The following is a 22,842-nucleotide window of genomic DNA, read 5'->3' as shown; positions in this document are numbered from 1 at the left end:
ACAAAGGTATTATAAAATAACATGCATCTTGGGCAAGAGCTGGTTCCATCGTGGTCAGCATGGGGCAGAGCAACAGGTGGATCCACAGGTGGTTCAGTGGGTGTAGCACTAATACACTTGAACAGCAGGCTGGACACTGGCAAAGCCTGATTTAGAAAGGCTGTGCTGAGCTGCTCTTGGGTGTGGAAAAGAGGGGTGGGAGGGAGAGGGTCCACTCTTGGTTTTGTGCCACTAAAAGTGTCAGACATTTTATGATGGGAGAAGAGGATATCCCTCAGAGGTTTGGGCTCAAGGTTCCTCTGGGTCCCCTTGTTCCACTGCCGCTGCTCATCAGTGCAGGCCAGTCCAGTGAGCCCACTCGATACTGCATTCTCCACCTAACACAAAGCACAATGTTAAGCAGTGACAAACGCTTGACAATTTATTAAATCAAAACCAAAAAAGAAAACTCAGCCACAAAGAGGAGAATCGGACACACTCTATTAATCTACACAAATTGGAGGCCTACATAACCTTACCTTATGAAACTGATCGTGATTAGACAGAAGGAAAGTTGCCTGTACATGTGGTGATAATTTTTCATTATTTTTCAAACTTAAAGTAATAAAATGTACAATTTAAATATACATAGTTTTTTTGCATTTTAACTGCACACTTCTTTGTGAGTTAACAGTAGGTGTATTAACTTACCTTAAATTGTTGTTTTAATGACGCAAACTCGTCTGTGATCTGCATTATACAAGCATGCCAATAAAGGCATGCTTACTTACCTGCAGTTACTTTACTTACCTTACTCCATCATGTCATGATGAGATTAGACAACATACTCATAAATGGGAATCAACTCAGCAGCTATTACTGTACCCCCCAAAAAGAAAAAAAAGTTAACATGTTCAGAAACACAAAATATCAAAACATTCAATATATGGCATATATTTTAGCATTTGCTAAGATTAACCCACCTTCCACAGAATTGCTGCGGCATGACTGCAGGATCTCCCCAACACAGCAATGCAGGTGCATCCCATAGTCTCCAATGCTCCGTTAGGTGTAGCCAACACCCAAGCCAAATGAGCTGGAGTGCTGGCCTGACTGGGACTCACACTGGCTTTCAGAAATACGTACCCCTTTTCCTGGTGAACTAACACACGGCCGACTTTCCCACTATGCAGGTACTGGTATGCCTCAGTACTTTTAAAATTTCGCATGGCAGACCCATCCACACCAAGTGACAAAACAAAGTAATTAAAAATGTCGCCATAGACGATCTCAGGCCACCGTCTCATGTCATCCACCCACTCAGAAAAAACCCTTGGGTGAGGCAGACAAATCCCGCCTGAGCTCCTTAGTGTATGTGCAGTTTCTTCCCACGTAGTTTTCTCCATTTTCTTGATGCAGCATAAATTGTCATCTGCTGTGACAGTCTCTGAAAGATCAAACTAATTAGCATCATCATAATCTAATCTCTGCTAATAGCAGAGAGCTGATGTAAAAACTAGAGCCTCAAGTAGATAAGAAGCTAACGTTCTATTGCTAACAATGCTAGCTGGTCGGTTTTGCGGGGAAATCTCAAATACATGTACTGACAGTAAAATTAATCACACGACTGAATTCTAGAGGACCTAACCTTTCAAACAAAGTATAGCAAATGCATATGCCTTGCAGTGAAATCGTTAAAACATCTTATGTTTGTGGATAATGTAATGCCTTATCGCAGCACAGCAGCAGAGCCCAGGGCAGCGATCTGACCGGCAAACAAATTATATAAACACTTAAAAGTAGTTTTCAAGCCATCCAGTGAAAGGGTGTATTGTTGACTTGTTGTAGCACACGAACATAGCACATCTGGCACAAATCCACCTACCTTAATTCATTTTTAGCAGCAGGACTTCTCGGCAGTTCTCCATTGAATTGAATGATATTCCTGGTAAAGCGGAAGTCCAAATACAACGGAAGTGCGAAAAGATGAAAAAAGTGGGCGGGGCGGAATAAGGTGAATAGCTGGGATATATATATACTTCTAGTGCTTTAAAAAAAAAAAAAAAAAATGTACAAACGCTGCTAGATGGCGCAACACTTGCCGCCGTTTTGAACCAACAAGTGCATGCGCGCTAAATCGAAGTAGAAGTCTTAGTGAGTTTGATAGTATCGTTGACATCGTTGGTCTCCATTATTACCAAGATGCCTCAGGAACATGGCAAATTACCCATAGCATTGGATTTACTGATTAAATACAAGTTTTTTAACCCTCGTGCTGCCTTCGGGTCACATGACCCAAAGGTTCATAACGAACCATTGTTGTGTTTACCCAATTTTACCCAATACAAAAACAAATAAAAATAATTTTCTTTTAACCATTCCAATGTGGGGGGTCTGAGACAGCCCGACAGTTAAAAGAAAATGCTTCACTTTGTTTTTGTATGAGGTAAATTTGTCGCAATACGACGGTGGGTCACAATGACTGATGGGTCAGAATGACCCGAAGATAACACAAGGGTTAAGGGTTGTGAGTAGCCTATCAACATCAAAACGTTTAGTAGCTCTAAATTACTTCTAGAAAAAAATACATGACCACATTTCTGTAAAACTTGCTAAATAAACATTATTTACCAACACTATATAGGCTACCTTTTAAGCTATGCTAAATATCTTGTTTAGCCAGTGGTCGATTGTGAAAAGAAGATACTGTAGGCTACCTACTAACGCTAGCTACTGTAGAGCTAATGCTAGCTATTTTTTAATTTGTGGAAATTCTGTTCTTTACCTCCTATAATCACTGGATGGTCATACCTTTTAAACAATAGATTATATTTGAAATCTGTCCGCTATTCTACATTGCTGACAAAATCATGTAGGCTATATTTCACGCACTATCTAGCTAGTTAAAATGTGTTAAGAATTAAAGGGTTAATCAAGGCTTCACTTACCGGTTCTGAATTCGAAAGTGAGCAGTTTTGCGCTCTGCAGTGCTGGATGGTCAGTAACGGCAGTCGGCCTGTATCCGTTCCAGAGGTAGTGGGCCGATTGTCGCTTTACGGAATCGGGCCGAGGGCTGGATTGACATCTGCCGCAAATATTAATTGGCTCCAAACTGTAATTTCCACTAGCATCGGGCCACATAGTGTATTATGTCTGTCTGCCGCAAATATCTAGTTATGGTAGACAGGGTGTGGGCCGCATCTGGGCCGGAGGAAATTGTATGTGTCTGTTTTCAGTGTGTGGGCCAGTTTTGGACCGGAGACCCAGCCAGAACTGGAGCAAGGATGTGGCCCAGAGGTGGGCCAACCACATTTTGATGATCCAACTTGCCAATATTTGTCAAAGCAAACTGGATTGACTTAGGTGGGTAGAACGTTACAGTTTAGCAACCAAACTATATCGTGATTCAACTCAGCTTCAGTTAGCTAGCTCTAGATATCTTGCTGAAAAATGACCTGACAAAGATCTGGACAATCATGCTTCGTGAATTGTAGATTTACATAACAACACGGGTTATTTATTTGAATGAAACACAGTCGGGAACATGAAACAATGTTAGCCCCATTGCCAATAAACTAGGCTAAATCATCACACATTCTACCTATGCTTTTGCGTTAGCAAGCTAAACTAGTTTACATGCCTACAGTCTAGGTGTTTTCGCTACCTAGCTGTTCTTGCATTCCTTGCAAATCAGCGTTAATAAAAAGCAGATGAGTCTAGCTAACATTGACTAGACGGGCATGGCTGATGTTTGTCTATACCGTAAGATCCCTGTGCAGTTCGACCCTCGACACATTTGCGCGAACCATTTCACCAAGGACGGTTTTGAAAACCTCGGACAATGTAAAGCAGGATTTGCTATGAAGCTGTTGCGGAAAAGAGGTGCGTTACGACCTTACGTTCATCCCAACCGCATGCTGTAGTATGATTTTGTCGGTAACAGTTATTAGCAATGCTAACGTATCCTGTATCTAGCACCTGCCTTCCTCCAGTTCTTTCAAATAGATAATCTAGACAGGCGTTAGCAATAGGCCAGACTGCTATTCGTTTTCTGGCTATTTTTTCGGAAGCTTCCCTTCTAATGCCGACTACAGCTAGTCTAGCTAGAGTCATTTGCTAAGTAAAGTATGTTTATGTGTTTAGAAACGTATTTAGCATTCTACCTATGCTAGATACAGGAGACGTTAGCATTGCTAATAACTGTTAGCGACAAAATCATACTGTACTTACAGCTTGCGGTTGCAATGAACATACGGTCGTAACCTCTTTTCAGGTTCAGCTTCTTACCAAATCCTGCTTGAAATTGTCCAAGGTTATCAAAACTGTCTTGGGTGAAATGTTCAGAGCAAATGAATAATTGAGTGTCGAACTTTGCCGGGATCTTCTCATAGACAAACAGCAGCCATGCCTGTCGAATGTTTGGCTCCTTGGAAATACTATGAGTGTTAGCCGGCCATGTACAGCCTGGAACACAGCATTTACGACCGTGGTCCATTTTCAATATCCTTGTTATAAAAACGTTCTTCTTTATAATTCCTTAGAAGTAGCCTACACAGAGCAGCGCGCAGCTAAACTAGTATCGGAGATCTACGCTACCTCGGGCTGGTCTGGATGTAAATTTTGGGGCGTGACAAAGATACAGACCAGAGCCAAAATAGGAGGTCCCCGGACTGACGTCAGTCCGGTGGCTTTGTTGAAAAGCTAGCGTTTTACAGCCACATTTTTTCATTTTGAGATTTGCATAGGAAAGAGGTGTCAATGGACTTTGAGGTGTATGTTCATATTACCCGCAAGCCGTTTTATCATTTAACCAATGAATTCTTGATATCCAAAATTCGATAATTTTGGATATCAAGAATTCCAATTTTGGATATCAAGAATTGCATTTGGGATATCAAGAATTCGAATTTTGGATATCAAGAATTGCATTTTGGATATCAACAATTCGAATTTTGGATATCAAGAATTGCATTTTGGATATCAACAATTCGAATTTTGGATATCAAGAATTGCAATTTGGATATCAACAATTCGAATTTTGGATACCCAGAATTGCATTTTGGATATCAACAATGTATGTTAATGATCTTAATGGGGGCGGGATTATATTTGCATGTTCTATGTTATATCTTGGCAAGCCGTTTTATCATTTAAACAATGCTAGTTAACATGGCTGCGCGTGTACTGAATGGTTTGTGTACCTTGTGGCCATTGGTTTTTCTATTTTGCAACCCGTGTTGACAAACGCAAAATAGGGCCGTAATATCGTTTTGTCACTTTAGTAAGTCGAACACACATTTAAGTATAACGGCTTGTTTTTGGTTGTTTCGTTTTTTGGGGGAATAATGAAATAACCATATAACACAAATGGTATAACGAGCCATTAATCGTTGTTTTGATTATTCCATATCCTTTATGCTGATATCTGCAAAAGATAAAAAATAGGCTCCTAATATCGATTTGTCCATTTCGGAAGTCAGAACCAGATGATGGGGAAATGTGTGGTATCCGTTGTTTTGTTTTATTTTGGAATAACGGAATAACCATATAACACAAATGTTATTACGAGCCTGCAGATCACAGGAACATTTTTTTTAAAGCTAGTCGTTGCTGCCCTCTGGTTCGCAAATCGATATTACGAGCCTATTTTTTTTATCTTTTGCAGATATCAGCATAAAGGATATGGAATAATCAAAACAACGATTAATGGCTCGTTATACCATTTGTGTTATATGGTTATTTCATTATTCCCAAAAAAAACGAAACAACCAAAAACAAGCCGTTATACTTAAATGTGTGTTCGACTTACTAAAGTGACAAAACGATATTACGGCCCTATTTTGCGTTTGTCAACACGGGTTGCAAAATAGAAAAACCAATGGCCACAAGGTACACGGACCCATGTTAATAAACCTGCTTATTACAAAAAATTCCTGTACAAATCGCCCTTGCAGTAGCCTTGCTATCCCATCTCTTGCAACATGGAAAGAACTCAAAGATTTTCACTGTCGGCGTTTGCGCATGTGTTCACTCTTCAACTCCATTGGTTTAGTTTTAAGTACGCAAATTTGATGCAAATGTATGCTAACTTGATATCCAGAATTGCATTTTGGATATCAAGAATTAGAATTTTGGATATCCAGAATTGAATTGTTGATATCAAGAATTCGAATTTTGGATATCAAGAATTTCATTTTGGATATCAAGAATTCCAATTTTGGATATCCAGAATTGCATTTTGGATATCAACAATTCCAATTTTGGATATCAACAATTCCAATTTTGGATATCAAAAATACAATTGCATTTTGGATATCAACAATTCGAATTTTGGATATCAACAATTCCATTTTGGATATCAACAATTCCAATTTTGGATATCAAAAATACAATTCTGGATATCAAGAATTCGAATTGTTGATATCCAAAATGCAATTCTGGATATCAACAATTCGAATTCTTGATATCCAAAATGCAATTCTGGATATCAAGTTAGCATACATTTGCGTAATTAAAGATGTAAACCAATGGGTAGGGGAGTGTGGGGAGTTTAAAAAAACGTTGCGTACACTACGCAAAAGTTGGGATTCTGTTGGGTTTAGTCTGCTCGTACGGTAGCAGACGGGTTGGAAGATGTCTGTGCAAGTGTTTGTAATGAAAAAGTCTCATAATCTCATAAGAAACCTACGTGGACCACCCAACAAAAGAGGTACTGTACTAGTTTTGGCTTTTATACTTTGTTTTGTTTTGTTCGATAACTAGCACTACAGTCGAGCTAGCAAGCACACGTTAATGCTACTGTACTCTAGCTAGCTAGGCTAGCTCATCATGAAACGTGAAAAGATATGAATATAATAGACTATACGAGTCTCCAATCCTGTTTCTGAAGAGCTACCTGCCAGTAGGTTTAAGGTCCAACACTAGCACGCCTGATTCTAATTATTATCTGGTTGATCAGGTAACTGATATCAGGTCAAATGAGTGTTGTTGGATCAAAAACCTACAGGCAAGTAGCTCTTCAGAAACAGGTTTGGAGACTGCTGGACTATATAGACTAGTAGCTTGCGAAAAGTAATGCCAGAGCCTGTCTAAGGAGACATACTCTGGTAGCCTATGGTGTATGGTGACACAATGTCCTAATTTCCCCAGACATGTCGTCTTGATGTGTGGGATGTGGAACTAGGGTCAGTCACAATTCTGATGATGGTATTGTTTTTAATCTAAGTCCCTTAATATGTAACTCTGGACAAGATAGTTTTTTTTATTCATTTGAAGGCTCCAATCAGGGCATACATTTTATCTGTGACACTGCTGGGAGGGTGAGTGACGGTGATGAGGTAAAACAGAAAGACTGCAGACTCAAGACTGCATAGAAGTTGAATACCCCTGATCTAAAAAATGTTCCCTCTTTCTCTTATTTATTTATTTTAGGTGGCCCAGAGTCCTTGGATCATGACTACCTGGCCTGACAACACCAAGCTGACCTTGTCCAAAGCCGCTGTCCACAGCCCACATGGTGGACCTTGTCTACCTGGTTGAACAGCTCGTCTGGATTCAGTCTAAAGAAAGGACACAGTTCACCTATGTTTATTGAGCTGCTGGTCTTCTGAACATGCACAAATATGAATGTGACTTTAAAGGTAATCCAATCTGATCTCACCAGCAAAAGCAGAAGACAACACCTCATACTCCGACTACTATTTGATTGATATTTGATATGTCAGCAACGTTAGATCAGAGGAATGGGCCCATATTGTGTACAAACTTTTACCTTTACATCTCATGTGCTAGGGATAAGTAGTTATTAGAGGGGGCAGGTATCAATGTAATGTTTTATGTGAAGCTATTAAATAAATCCAAAGTCACATTTATATTGTACGAATTATAATCACTTTCTTTTAATAAAGTTTGTTTGCAATACACCATCTCCATTGTGTTTATTTCATTGTATTCATAAAATTGATCATATCTACATTTATCTTACTAGCTAATGAATGGTAGTGTGGCCTCTAATTATTGTGGCTGTCTATTCTGTTGCTGCGGGTTCTCCATTGCATCATCGCTGTGGGGATGAGATTGGTTGTCCATGATGGCCATCAGCTACTCTCAGCCTCCTTCTCCAAGCTGTCCAGCATGATCCCCAGCAGAGAACTCACCTTTGATGAAGAAAGTGTCTTGTTCGTCTTCATTAACGGAGACTTAAGTTCAGTTCTGTATTTTTGTATTCTTATAAGTGACTAGATGTATTATTGATCTGCAGATTGGGAGAGAAAACAGACCTCTGACAATAAATGACGGCACAACACCAGGCTTAGGTCTCAATCATGTTTCCCAGCTTCAAAGGTCGGGGGAACGTGTTTTATAGGGTCAAATAAATTCAACATGGATATTGATAGTCAGGTATTAATGGTGTTACAACAGTCACAGAGAAAGATTCCCAGCTCCCAGCCCATGACCACTCAGGGCAGAGAGAGATCATAGGTGGAGCTCTCCCCGCCATCACAAGGGACGTTCACCCAGTACTTTCTCGTGACCATGAACATCTATTCAACCTGACTACACACAATCTACTCTTATCAATAACAAACTAACATGACAATGTAACAGACGTGGTCTTGCAAGCTCCGTCAGAGGTATCGGGCAAATCGTCCCGCACTGGGTTCGAACTTACCACCTCTGGCTTCCCAAGCACCACCACTACCAACTACGCCAACGAAAAGTTAGCTATTCGTTGATGCGGGTGGCCTGTTACATACCTGAGGAGTGAGTTTCACCGATACAAATCGGCTACATTCACCCCTCAAACTCACTCCGGCCGGTTAGCTGATGCTAACCTAGCGATCCGGGTCACGGCACCAGTGTAACAGACGTGGTCTTGCAAGCTCCGTCAGAGGTATCGGGCAAATCGTCCCGCACTGGGTTCGAACTTACCACCTCTGGCTTCCCAAGCGCCACCACTACCAACTACGCCAACGAAAAGCTAGCTATTCGTTGATGCGGGTGGCCTGTTACATACCTGAGGAGTGAGTTTCACCGATACACATCGGCTACAACAACATACTAAGTATCCAATGACTAGTTCTATTGATTTGTGAAAGTTGTATTTATTAGTGTATAACTTAAGTACATGGGAAATCCCATACATGCATGTACAGTGAGACAGACACAGTGATGCAATGTGTGTCCAAGTTAGGACTGTAATTGGAATGCTTCAAGTTCAAGTCTTTTATTTGTCAGGTACACAGAACAACACAAGGTCAGACTGGGCACTGAAATTCTTAAGACAAGACAACGCAAGCACCTGGCATAACATATAAGTACACAGATCATAATTTACATCTATGCTGAGCTTAAATAAGTGAAACTTTCTAAATATGCAGATAGCAATAAATAATCGACTATACTAACCCTAATACTAAAACTTCCTAAATATACAGATAACAATAAATAATACACCATACTAACCCTAAATGCACATAATACCTATTACAACCCTATAACCTATTCTAACCTAGGTGGAGTACAGTACAATAGTGCAAAATTGCAGATCAGTGACTATGTCAATGACCATACAGGAGCCTGATGGCGAAGTACAGTGAGGTACAGTAGTGCAGTGTTACTGATAGTGCAACCAGTACTGAAAGTGACAGTGTATAAGTGACTAGTCTGCAGTGAATCAATGTCCATATCAGTGTCCATTCAGAAGCCTGATGGCCCTTGGGTAGAAACTATTGTCCAGTCTGCGTGTGCGCGACCGGATGCTGCGGTAACGCCTGCCAGAAGGCAACGGGGTAAAGAGACTGAAGGATGGGTGGGAACAGTCTCTTAGAATCCTGCCAGCTTTCCTGAGGCAACGTGTGTGGTAGGTGTCCTGTAGGGCTGGGAGCTTCCTGCCGATGATGAACTCAGCAGAACGAACCGCACTTTGTAGGGCCTTGCGGTCCCTGTCTGTGCAGCTCCCATACCACACTGTAATGCAACCAGTCAGAATGCTCTCTATAGTGCATCTGTAAAAGTTAGTGAGAATGACTGAGTCCATACCAAACTTCTTCAGTCTCCTCAGGAAGAAGAGGCGTTTACGGGCCGCTTTGACCACCTTGTCCGTGTGAACAGACCAGGTGAGGTCGTTGCTGATGTTCACCCCGAAGAACTTGAAGCAGTTGACCTTCTCCACTTCAGATCCGTTGATGAGTAGGGGTGCATGCTCCTCCTCCTGCCGCCTCCTATAGTCCAAAATCATCTCCTTGGTCTTGCTGATGTTGAGAGAGAGGTTATTGTCCTGGTACCATGATGTCAGGGTGTCAACCTCCTCTCTGTAGGCTGACTCGTCACTGTCAGAGATGAGGCCCACGATGGTTGTGTCGTCAGCAAACTTAACAAGGAGGTTGGAGCTGTGCGTTGCCACACAGTCGTGAGTGAACAAGGAGAACAGGAGAGGGCTGAGCACACAGCCCTGGGGGGTGCCTGTGTTGGTGATCAGTACGGATGAGGTGCGGTCACCGATTCTCACCACCTGTGGCCTCCCCGTCAGGAAGTGGAAGATCCACTTGCAGAGGGAGGTGCTCAGTTCCAGGTCCACAAGCTTGGAGACCAGTCTGGAGGGGATGATGGTGTTGAATTCTGAGCTGTAGTCAATGAACAGTATCCTCACATACGTATTCCCTTTGTCCAGGTGGGAGAGAGCGGTGTGCATAGTCAGAGCGATGGCATCGTCTGTAGACCTGTTGGACCAGGGTGGGGGGCAGCGAGGAGCAGATGAATGATTTGACTAGCCGCTCAAAGCACTTAATAACACCCATTGGAAATGCCAGTCCTAGGAATTAATGACTGCATCTTTTGTTATGAACTGCATCATTTCAACATATTTGTGAAATAATAAAACACAATGCCTGCCTTTTCCCTCCCACATGAACAACATAGGCCATACTTATGTAAAATGAGCTGGTTTTGGATTGTGTTGGACGGTTTAGCATCTATAGCTCCAAGAGGAAAGTTTAGTAGTTTTATTACAAATAATTGAAAGCTTAATGTATGCCAGTAGTGCTTCAAATTATTGGGTGGTATAGTCTCATAATTTTTTGTGCGTATGTTACTCGCGTGTACCTGCTACTCGGAGCAGGTACACATTTGAACAGTAGATGGCGTAGTTCTGCCAATTTAGTGGAATTTAATCTGAACCCAGATAACGATGTTACACATACAATACATTCATAAAAATAAAAAAAGGACAATGATTACGTTTTTTGGGGTCTCAAAACATCCAACTTCATCCATTTTCAAAATCAATGTTGAACTAAACCGAACGCCAACGGATGGCAAAGTCTACAATGGCCGCAGTGGGCAACGCTCTTAGCGTAGAAAATGTTACGCCTTTGCAAACAGAATTTACGTAGCCTGCCTACTCCCGCCCACATGAAAGTCATTAGCATACATTGTTGATATCCAGAATTCAATTCTTGATATCCAAAATTCGAATTGTTGATATCCAAAATGCAATTCTTGATATCCAAAATTCGAATTGTTGATATCCAAAATGCAATTCTTGATATCCAAAATTCGGATTGTTGATATCCAAAATGCAATTCTTGATATCCAAAATTCGAATTCTTGATATCCAAAATTGAATTCTTGATATCAAAAATTCCAATTTTGGATATCAACAATTCATTGGTTAAATGATAAAACGGCTTGCCATAACTATGACAAGGTAAAATCGGTTTTGCAATCAATCGCCCCTTTAACAAGGCTAGGTTACAATGTATCCGATACATTCAGTCACGGATTTCAACCAGGTTACAGCTGGTGTGTTCTGGTTACAGGCATTACTATTGGATTTGGTTTTAAAAGACGAGAATATCAATAAAATAACAACTGATACATGCCATTTTCTGTCAAGCACACAATGTTGGTTAAAGCAATAAAAAAATGAACCTCTCAAAAACGGAATTTAATAGCCTAAATCTTGTCAGTATTATGTGAATTAGATGATATGCAGTTGATTTGAGTCAGTGTGGACTGTTTCAGGCTGAAATCTAAGCACTGTCATGTAATGTGAACTAGTACAATGCATATGAATTTACTGACTAGGAACACAGAATATCTATTCCAAAACACTTTTACCATGTTTAAACCAGACACAAAAACATGTTATAACAGTTAAAGTAACAAGAAAACTATTCAGCCAGAAGTTACATGCCAAACATTGTAATGCATTGAAAACGCTATTCAGGAGCTGAAAAGCACTTTAAAGCAATAAAAGAAGGAAAGACTCAAAACTAGGAATCTAATGGCTTAATCTTGTCAGTAGCATGGATTAAGTGATTTACAGTTGATTTGAGTCAGTGTGGCCTGTTTAGGCTGAAATCTAACTCAAAGTCATGTAATGTGAACTAGTAAAATGCCAAACAATGTAAATGCATTGAAAACGTTATTCAGGAGCTGAAAAGCACTTTAAAGCAATAAAAGAATGAAAGTCTCAAAACTCTGAATCTAATGGCTTAATCTTGTCAGTAGCATGGATTAAGTGATTTACAGGTGATTTGAGTCAGTGTGGCCTGTTTAGGCTGAAATCTAAGTCAAAGTCATGTAATGTGAACTAGTACAATGCCAAACATTGTAATGCATTGAAAACGCTATTCAGGAGCTGAAAATCAAATCAAATCAAATTTATTTGTATAGCCCTTTTTACATGCAAGCATGTCACAGAGGGCTTCACATATGCCCATAGAACTGCCCCTCAACCAACCTAAACCCTCAAGGAAAAACTCCCAAAAAACTCTCAACAGGAGAAAAAAAAAAAAAATATGGAAGAAACCTTGGGAGGAGCAATTCAGAGAGGGATCCCCTCCTCCAGAGACGGTTGGTGGGAGAGAGGAGCAGAACACAGGCTAAACATAGTCATACAGTGTCGATGGGTTTTTAAAACACCAAAATCCATTATTCAACTTTATAGATGTAGGACAGGACCGGGAGACTCGCGACCAGGTCCAGCGTTGGCTGACCGACGACCAGGCAGGTGCTGACAACTCAAACCCCCCACACCACAAGGGATGTGTGTGGGGGGGGACAGAGAGAGGAGAGCAGGGAAAAGCACTTTAAAGCAAAAAAAGAAGGAAAGACTCAAAACTAGGAATCTAATGGCTTAATCTTGTCAGTAGCATGGATTAAGTGATTTACAGTTGATTTGAGTCAGTGTGGCCTGTTTAGGCTGAAATCTAAGTCAAAGTCATGTAATGTGAACTAGTACAACGCCAAACATTGTAAATGCATTGAAAACGCTATTCAGGAGCTGAAAAGCACTTTAAAGCAATAAAAGAAGGAAAGACTCAAAACTAGGAATCTAATGGCTTAATCTTGTCAGTAGCATGGATTAAGTGATTTACAGTTGATTTGAGTCAGTGTGGCCTGTTTAGGCTGAAATCTAAATCAAAGTCATGTAATGTGAACTAGTACAATGCCAAACATTGTAATGCATTGAAAACGCTATTCAGGAGCTGAAAAGCACTTTAAAGCAATAAAAGAATGAAAGTCTCAAAACTCTGAATCTAATGGCTTAATCTTGTGAGTAGCATGGATTAAGTGATTTACAGGTGATTTGAGTCAGTGTGGCCTGTTTTAGACTGAAATATGTGTCAAAGTCATGTAATGTGAACTAGTACAATGCCAAACATTGTAAATTCATAGAAAACGCTTTTCAGTAGCTGAAAAGCACTTTAAATCAATAAAAGAAGGAAAGTCTCAAAGCTAGGAATCTAATGGCTTTATCTTGTCAGTAGCATGGATTAAGTGATTTACAGTTGATTTGAATCAGTGTGGCCTGTTTAGGCTGAAATCTAACTCAAAGTCATGTAATGTGAACTAGTACAATGCCAAACATTGTAATGCATTGAAAACGCTATTCAGGAGCTGAAAAGCACTTTAAAGCAATAAAAGAAGGAAAGACTCAAAACTAGGAATCTAATGGCTTAATCTTGTCAGTAGCATGGATTAAGTGATTTACAGTTGATTTGAGTCAGTGTGGCCTGTTTAGGCTGAAATCTAACTCAAAGTCATGTAATGTGAACTAGTAAAATGCCAAACAATGTAAATGCATTGAAAACGTTATTCAGGAGCTGAAAAGCACTTTAAAGCAATAAAAGAATGAAAGTCTCAAAACTCAGAATCTAATGGCTTAATCTTGTCAGTAGGATGGATTAAGTGATTTACAGTTGATTTGAGTCAGTGTGGCCTGTTTTAGGATGAAATCTAAGTCAAAGTCATGTAATGTGAACTAGTACAATGCCAAACATTGTAAATGCATTGAAAACGCTATTCAGGAGCTGAAAAGCACTTTAAAAGAATGAAAGTCTCTTCAGGAGCTGAAAAGCACTTTAAAAGAAGGAAAGTCTCAAAACTAGGAATCTAATGGCTTAATCTTGTCAGTAACATGGATTAAGTGATTTACAGGTGACTTAAGTCAGTGTGGCCTGTTTAGGCTGAAATCTAAGTCAAAGTCATGTAATGTGAACTAGTACAATGCCAAACATTGTAATGCATTGAAAACTCTATTCAGGAGCTGAAAAGCACTTTAAAGCAATAAAAGAAGGAAAGTCTCAAAACTCTGAATCTAATGGCTTAATCTTGTCAGTAACATGGATTAAGTGATTTACAGGTGACTTAAGTCAGTGTGGCCTGTTTAGGCTGAAATCTAAGTCAAAGTCATGTAATGTGAACTAGTACAATGCCAAACATTGTAATGCATTGAAAACTCTATTCAGGAGCTGAAAAGCACTTTAAAGCAATAAAAGAAGGAAAGACTCAAAACTGGGAATCTAATGGCTTAATCTTGTCAGTAGCATGGATTAAGTGATTTACAGTTGATTTGAGTCAGTGTGGCCTGTTTAGGCTGAAATCTAACTCAAAGTCATGTAATGTGAACTAGTAAAATGCCAAACAATGTAAATGCATTGAAAACGTTATTCAGGAGCTGAAAAGCACTTTAAAGCAATAAAAGAATGAAAGCCTCAAAACTCTGAATCTAATGGCTTAATCTTGTCAGTAGCATGGATTAAGTGATTTACAGGTGATTTGAGTCAGTGTGGCCTGTTTTAGGCTGAAATATAAGTCAAAGTCATGTAATGTGAACTAGTACAATGCCAAACATTGTAAATTCATAGAAAACGCTTTTCAGTAGCTGAAAAGCACTTTAAATCAATAAAAGAAGGAAAGTCTCAAAACTAGGAATCTAATGGCTTTATCTTGTCAGTAGCATGGATTAAGTGATTTACAGTTGATTTGAATCAGTGTGGCCTGTTTAGGCTGAAATCTAACTCAAAGTCATGTAATGTGAACTAGTACAATGCCAAACATTGTAATGCATTGAAAACGCTATTCAGGAGCTGAAAAGCACTTTAAAGCAATAAAAGAAGGAAAGACTCAAAACTAGGAATCTAATGGCTTAATCTTGTCAGTAGCATGGATTAAGTGATTTACAGTTGATTTGAGTCAGTGTGGCCTGTTTAGGCTGAAATCTAACTCAAAGTCATGTAATGTGAACTAGTAAAATGCCAAACAATGTAAATGCATTGAAAACGTTATTCAGGAGCTGAAAAGCACTTTAAAGCAATAAAAGAATGAAAGTCTCAAAACTCAGAATCTAATGGCTTAATCTTGTCAGTAGGATGGATTAAGTGATTTACAGTTGATTTGAGTCAGTGTGGCCTGTTTTAGGATGAAATCTAAGTCAAAGTCATGTAATGTGAACTAGTACAATGCCAAACATTGTAAATGCATTGAAAACGCTATTCAGGAGCTGAAAAGCACTTTAAAAGAATGAAAGTCTCTTCAGGAGCTGAAAAGCACTTTAAAAGAAGGAAAGTCTCAAAACTAGGAATCTAATGGCTTAATCTTGTCAGTAGCATGGATTAAGTGATTTACGGTTGATTTGAGTCAGTGTGGCCTGTTTAGGCTGAAATCTAACTCAAAGTCATGTAATGTGAACTAGTACAATGCCAAACATTGTAATGCATTGAAAACGCTATTCAGGAGCTGAAAAGCACTTTAAAGCAATAAAAGAAGGAAAGACTCAAAACTCTGAATCTAATGGCTTAATCTTGTCAGTAGCATGGATTAAGTGATTTACAGTTGATTTGAGTCAGTGTGGCCTTTTTAGGCTGAAATCTAACTCAAAGTCATGTAATGTGAACTAGTAAAATGCCAAACAATGTAAATGCATTGAAAACGTTATTCAGGAGCTGAAAAGCACTTTAAAGCAATAAAAGAATGAAAGCCTCAAAACTCTGAATCTAATGGCTTAATCTTGTCAGTAGCATGGATTAAGTGATTTACAGGTGATTTGAGTCAGTGTGGCCTGTTTTAGGCTGAAATATAAGTCAAAGTCATGTAATGTGAACTAGTACAATGCCAAACATTGTAAATTCATAGAAAACGCTTTTCAGTAGCTGAAAAGCACTTTAAATCAATAAAAGAAGGAAAGTCTCAAAACTAGGAATCTAATGGCTTTATCTTGTCAGTAGCATGGATTAAGTGATTTACAGTTGATTTGAATCAGTGTGGCCTGTTTAGGCTGAAATCTAACTCAAAGTCATGTAATGTGAACTAGTACAATGCCAAACATTGTAATGCATTGAAAACGCTATTCAGGAGCTGAAAAGCACTTTAAAGCAATAAAAGAAGGAAAGACTCAAAACTAGGAATCTAATGGCTTAATCTTGTCAGTAGCATGGATTAAGTGATTTACAGTTGATTTGAGTCAGTGTGGCCTGTTTAGGCTGAAATCTAACTCAAAGTCATGTAATGTGAACTAGTAAAATGCCAAACAATGTAAATGCATTGAAAACGTTATTCAGGAGCTGAAAAGCACTTTAAAGCAATAAAAGAATGAAAGTCTCAAAACTCAGAATCTAATGGCTTAATCTTGTCAGTAGGATGGATTAAGTGATTTACAGTTGATTTGAGTCAGTGTGGCCTGTTTTAGGATGAAATCTAAGTCAAAGTCATGTAATGTGAACTAGTACAATGCCAAACATTGTAAATGCATTGAAAACGCTATTCAGGAGCTGAAAAGCACTTTAAAAGAATGAAAGTCTCTTCAGGAGCTGAAAAGCACTTTAAAAGAAGGAAAGTCTCAAAACTAGGAATCTAATGGCTTAATCTTGTCAGTAGCATGGATTAAGTGATTTACGGTTGATTTGAGTCAGTGTGGCCTGTTTAGGCTGAAATCTAACTCAAAGTCATGTAATGTGAACTAGTACAATGCCAAACATTGTAATGCATTGAAAACGCTATTCAGGAGCTGAAAAGCACTTTAAAGCAATAAAAGAAGGAAAGACTCAAAACTCTGAATCTAATGGCTTAATCTTGTCAGTAGCATGGATTAAGTGATTTACAGTTGATTTGAGTCAGTGTGGCCTTTTTAGGCTGAAATCTAACTCAAAGTCATGTAATGTGAACTAGTAAAATGCCAAACAATGTAAATGCATTGAAAACGTTATTCAGGAGCTGAAAAGCACTTTAAAGCAATAAAAGAATGAAAGTCTCAAAACTCAGAATCTAATGGCTTAATCTTGTCAGTAGGATGGATTAAGTGATTTACAGTTGATTTGAGTCAGTGTGGCCTGTTTTAGGATGAAATCTAAGTCAAAGTCATGTAATGTGAACTAGTACAATGCCAAACATTGTAAATGCATTGAAAACGCTATTCAGGAGCTGAAAAGCACTTTAAAAGAATGAAAGTCTCTTCAGGAGCTGAAAAGCACTTTAAAAGAAGGAAAGTCTCAAAACTAGGAATCTAATGGCTTAATCTTGTCAGTAACATGGATTAAGTGATTTACAGGTGACTTAAGTCAGTGTGGCCTGTTTAGGCTGAAATCTAAGTCAAAGTCATGTAATGTGAACTAGTACAATGCCAAACATTGTAATGCATTGAAAACTCTATTCAGGAGCTGAAAAGCACTTTAAAGCAATAAAAGAAGGAAAGTCTCAAAACTCTGAATCTAATGGCTTAATCTTGTCAGTAACATGGATTAAGTGATTTACAGGTGACTTAAGTCAGTGTGGCCTGTTTAGGCTGAAATCTAAGTCAAAGTCATGTAATGTGAACTAGTACAATGCCAAACATTGTAATGCATTGAAAACTCTATTCAGGAGCTGAAAAGCACTTTAAAGCAATAAAAGAAGGAAAGACTCAAAACTGGGAATCTAATGGCTTAATCTTGTCAGTAGCATGGATTAAGTGATTTACAGTTGATTTGAGTCAGTGTGGCCTGTTTAGGCTGAAATCTAACTCAAAGTCATGTAATGTGAACTAGTAAAATGCCAAACAATGTAAATGCATTGAAAACGTTATTCAGGAGCTGAAAAGCACTTTAAAGCAATAAAAGAATGAAAGCCTCAAAACTCTGAATCTAATGGCTTAATCTTGTCAGTAGCATGGATTAAGTGATTTACAGGTGATTTGAGTCAGTGTGGCCTGTTTTAGGCTGAAATATAAGTCAAAGTCATGTAATGTGAACTAGTACAATGCCAAACATTGTAAATTCATAGAAAACGCTTTTCAGTAGCTGAAAAGCACTTTAAATCAATAAAAGAAGGAAAGTCTCAAAACTAGGAATCTAATGGCTTTATCTTGTCAGTAGCATGGATTAAGTGATTTACAGTTGATTTGAATCAGTGTGGCCTGTTTAGGCTGAAATCTAACTCAAAGTCATGTAATGTGAACTAGTACAATGCCAAACATTGTAATGCATTGAAAACGCTATTCAGGAGCTGAAAAGCACTTTAAAGCAATAAAAGAAGGAAAGACTCAAAACTAGGAATCTAATGGCTTAATCTTGTCAGTAGCATGGATTAAGTGATTTACAGTTGATTTGAGTCAGTGTGGCCTGTTTAGGCTGAAATCTAACTCAAAGTCATGTAATGTGAACTAGTAAAATGCCAAACAATGTAAATGCATTGAAAACGTTATTCAGGAGCTGAAAAGCACTTTAAAGCAATAAAAGAATGAAAGTCTCAAAACTCAGAATCTAATGGCTTAATCTTGTCAGTAGGATGGATTAAGTGATTTACAGTTGATTTGAGTCAGTGTGGCCTGTTTTAGGATGAAATCTAAGTCAAAGTCATGTAATGTGAACTAGTACAATGCCAAACATTGTAAATGCATTGAAAACGCTATTCAGGAGCTGAAAAGCACTTTAAAAGAATGAAAGTCTCTTCAGGAGCTGAAAAGCACTTTAAAAGAAGGAAAGTCTCAAAACTAGGAATCTAATGGCTTAATCTTGTCAGTAGCATGGATTAAGTGATTTACGGTTGATTTGAGTCAGTGTGGCCTGTTTAGGCTGAAATCTAAGTCAAAGTCATGTAATGTGAACTAGTACAACGCCAAACATTGTAAATGCATTGAAAACGCTATTCAGGAGCTGAAAAGCACTTTAAAGCAATAAAAGAAGGAAAGTCTCAAAACTCTGAATCTAATGGCTTAATCTTGTCAGTAACATGGATTAAGTGATTTACAGGTGACTTAAGTCAGTGTGGCCTGTTTAGGCTGAAATCTAAGTCAAAGTCATGTAATGTGAACTAGTACAATGCCAAACATTGTAATGCATTGAAAACGCTATTCAGGAGCTGAAAAGCACTTTAAAGCAATAAAAGAAGGAAAGACTCAAAACTAGGAATCTAATGGCTTAATCTTGTCAGTAGCATGGATTAAGTGATTTACAGTTGATTTGAGTCAGTGTGGCCTGTTTAGGCTGAAATCTAACTCAAAGTCATGTAATGTGAACTAGTAAAATGCCAAACAATGTAAATGCATTGAAAACGTTATTCAGGAGCTGAAAAGCACTTTAAAGCAATAAAAGAATGAAAGTCTCAAAACTCTGAATCTAATGGCTTAATCTTGTCAGTAGCATGGATTAAGTGATTTACAGTTGATTTGAGTCAGTGTGGCCTGTTTAGGCTGAAATCTAAGTCAAAGTCATGTAATGTGAACTAGTACAATGCCAAACATTGTAATGCATTGAAAACGCTATTCAGGAGCTGAAAATCAAATCAAATCAAATTTATTTGTATAGCCCTTTTTACATGCAAGCATGTCACAGAGGGCTTCACATATGCCCATAGAACTGCCCCTCAACCAACCTAAACCCTCAAGGAAAAACTCCCAAAAAACTCTCAACAGGAGAAAAAAAAAAAAAATATGGAAGAAACCTTGGGAGGAGCAATTCAGAGAGGGATCCCCTCCTCCAGAGACGGTTGGTGGGAGAGAGGAGCAGAACACAGGCTAAACATAGTCATACAGTGTCAATGGGTTTTTAAAACACCAAAATCCATTATTCAACTTTATAGATGTAGGACAGGACCGGGAGACTCGCGACCAGGTCCAGCGTTGGCTGACCGACGACCAGGCAGGTGCTGACAACTCAAACCCCCCACACCACAAGGGATGTGTGGGGGGGGGGACAGAGAGAGGAGAGCAGGGAAAAGCACTTTAAAGCAAAAAAAGAAGGAAAGACTCAAAACTAGGAATCTAATGGCTTAATCTTGTCAGTAGCATGGATTAAGTGATTTACAGTTGATTTGAGTCAGTGTGGCCTGTTTAGGCTGAAATCTAAGTCAAAGTCATGTAATGTGAACTAGTACAACGCCAAACATTGTAAATGCATTGAAAACGCTATTCAGGAGCTGAAAAGCACTTTAAAGCAATAAAAGAAGGAAAGACTCAAAACTAGGAATCTAATGGCTTAATCTTGTCAGTAGCATGGATTAAGTGATTTACAGTTGATTTGAGTCAGTGTGGCCTGTTTAGGCTGAAATCTAAATCAAAGTCATGTAATGTGAACTAGTACAATGCCAAACATTGTAATGCATTGAAAAAGCTATTCAGGAGCTGAAAAGCACTTTAAAGCAATAAAAGAATGAAAGTCTCAAAACTCTGAATCTAATGGCTTAATCTTGTGAGTAGCATGGATTAAGTGATTTACAGGTGATTTGAGTCAGTATGGCCTGTTTTAGGCTGAAATATAAGTCAAAGTCATGTAATGTGAACTAGTACAATGCCAAACATTGTAAATTCATAGAAAACGCTTTTCAGTAGCTGAAAAGCACTTTAAATCAATAAAAGAAGGAAAGTCTCAAAGCTAGGAATCTAATGGCTTTATCTTGTCAGTAGCATGGATTAAGTGATTTACAGGTGATTTGAGTCAGTATGGCCTGTTTTAGGCTGAAATATAAGTCAAAGTCATGTAATGTGAACTAGTACAATGCCAAACATTGTAAATTCATAGAAAACGCTTTTCAGTAGCTGAAAAGCACTTTAAATCAATAAAAGAAGGAAAGTCTCAAAGCTAGGAATCTAATGGCTTTATCTTGTCAGTAGCATGGATTAAGTGATTTACAGTTGATTTGAATCAGTGTGGCCTGTTTAGGCTGAAATCTAACTCGCTGAAAAGCACTTTAAAGTGCTTTTCAGCTCCTGAATAGCGTTTTCAATGCATTACAATGTTTGGCATTGTACTAGTTCACATTACATGACTTTGAGTTAGATTTCAGCCTAAACAGGCCACACTGACTCAAATCAACTGTAAATCACTTAATCCATGCTACTGACAAGATTAAGCCATTAGATTCCTAGTTTTGAGTCTTTCCTTCTTTTATTGCTTTAAAGTGCTTTTCAGCTCCTGAATAGCGTTTTCAATGCATTACAATGTTTGGCATTGTACTAGTTCACATTACATGACTTTGACTTAGATTTCAGCCTAAACAGGCCACACTGACTCAAATCAACTGTAAATCACTTAATCCATGCTACTGACAAGATTAAGCCATTAGATTCCTAGTTTTTAGTCTTTCCTTCTTTTATTGCTTTAAAGTGCTTATCAGCTCCTGAATAGCGTTTTCAATGCATTTACAATGTTTGGCATTGTACTAGTTCACATTACATGACTTTGACTTAGACTTCAGCCTAAAACAGGCCACACTGACTCAAATCACCTGTAAATCACTTAATCCATGCTACTGACAAGATTAAGCCATTAGATTCAGAGTTTTGAGACTTTCCTTCTTTTATTGCTTTAAAGTGCTTTTCAGCTCCTGAATAACGTTTTCAATGCATTTACATTGTTTGGCATTTTACTAGTTCACATTACATGACTTTGAGTTAGATTTCAGCCTAAACAGGCCACACTGACTCAAATCAACTGTAAATCACTTAATCCATGCTACTGACAAGATTAAGCCATTAGATTCCTAGTTTTGAGACTTTCATTCTTTTATTGCTTTAAAGTGCTTTTCAGCTCCTGAATAGCGTTTTCAATGCATTACAATGTTTGGCATTGTACTAGTTCACATTACATAACTTTGACTTAGATTTCAGCCTAAACAGGCCACACTGACTCAAATCAACTGTAAATCACTTAATCCATGCTACTGACAAGATTAAGCCATTAGATTCCTAGTTTTGAGTCTTTCCTTCTTTTATTGCTTTAAAGTGCTTTTCAGCTCCTGAATAACGTTTTCAATGCATTTACATTGTTTGGCATTTTACTAGTTCACATTACATGACTTTGAGTTAGATTTCAGCCTAAACAGGCCACACTGACTCAAATCAACTGTAAATCACTTAATCCATGCTACTGACAAGATTAAGCCATGAAATTCCGAGTTTTGAGACTTTCATTCTTTTATTGCTTTAAAGTGCTTTTCAGCTCCTGAATAGCGTTTTCAATGCATTTACAATGTTTGGGATTGTACTAGTTCACATTACATGACTTTGACTTAGATTTCAGCCTAAAACAGGCCACACTGACTCAAATCACCTGTAAATCACTTAATCCACGCTACTAACAAGATTAAGCCATTAGATTCAGAGTT

At 38.5% G+C, this 22,842-nt stretch overlaps 1 protein-coding gene and 1 long non-coding RNA gene across 2 annotated transcripts in view; both read left to right on the top strand.

Annotated features, from left to right (window-relative positions):
• Positions 1–6,554: 6,554 nt before the first annotated feature.
• Positions 6,555–7,899, top strand: LOC134023187 (uncharacterized). Its single transcript, XR_009930747.1, has 2 exons — positions 6,555–6,688; positions 7,411–7,899. It is a non-coding gene; the product is annotated as an uncharacterized LOC134023187 (long non-coding RNA).
• Positions 7,900–8,049: 150 nt separating this feature from the next.
• The window catches only part of LOC134033496 (merozoite surface protein CMZ-8-like), an 80,862-nt gene continuing 66,069 nt past the window's right edge, over positions 8,050–22,842 (top strand). Inside the window, exon 1 of the mRNA XM_062478053.1 lies at positions 8,050–8,182. Coding sequence (XP_062334037.1) covers positions 8,050–8,182 — 133 coding nt within the window. The remainder of the gene's footprint in view (positions 8,183–22,842) is intronic.

The sequence above is a fragment of the Osmerus eperlanus genome, chromosome 1 (assembly GCF_963692335.1).
Source record: "Osmerus eperlanus chromosome 1, fOsmEpe2.1, whole genome shotgun sequence".
NCBI classification, from domain to species: Eukaryota; Metazoa; Chordata; class Actinopteri; order Osmeriformes; family Osmeridae; genus Osmerus; species Osmerus eperlanus.
Note: the sequence above shows the minus strand (reverse complement) of the source record. Positions and strands in the feature narration are given on the sequence as shown.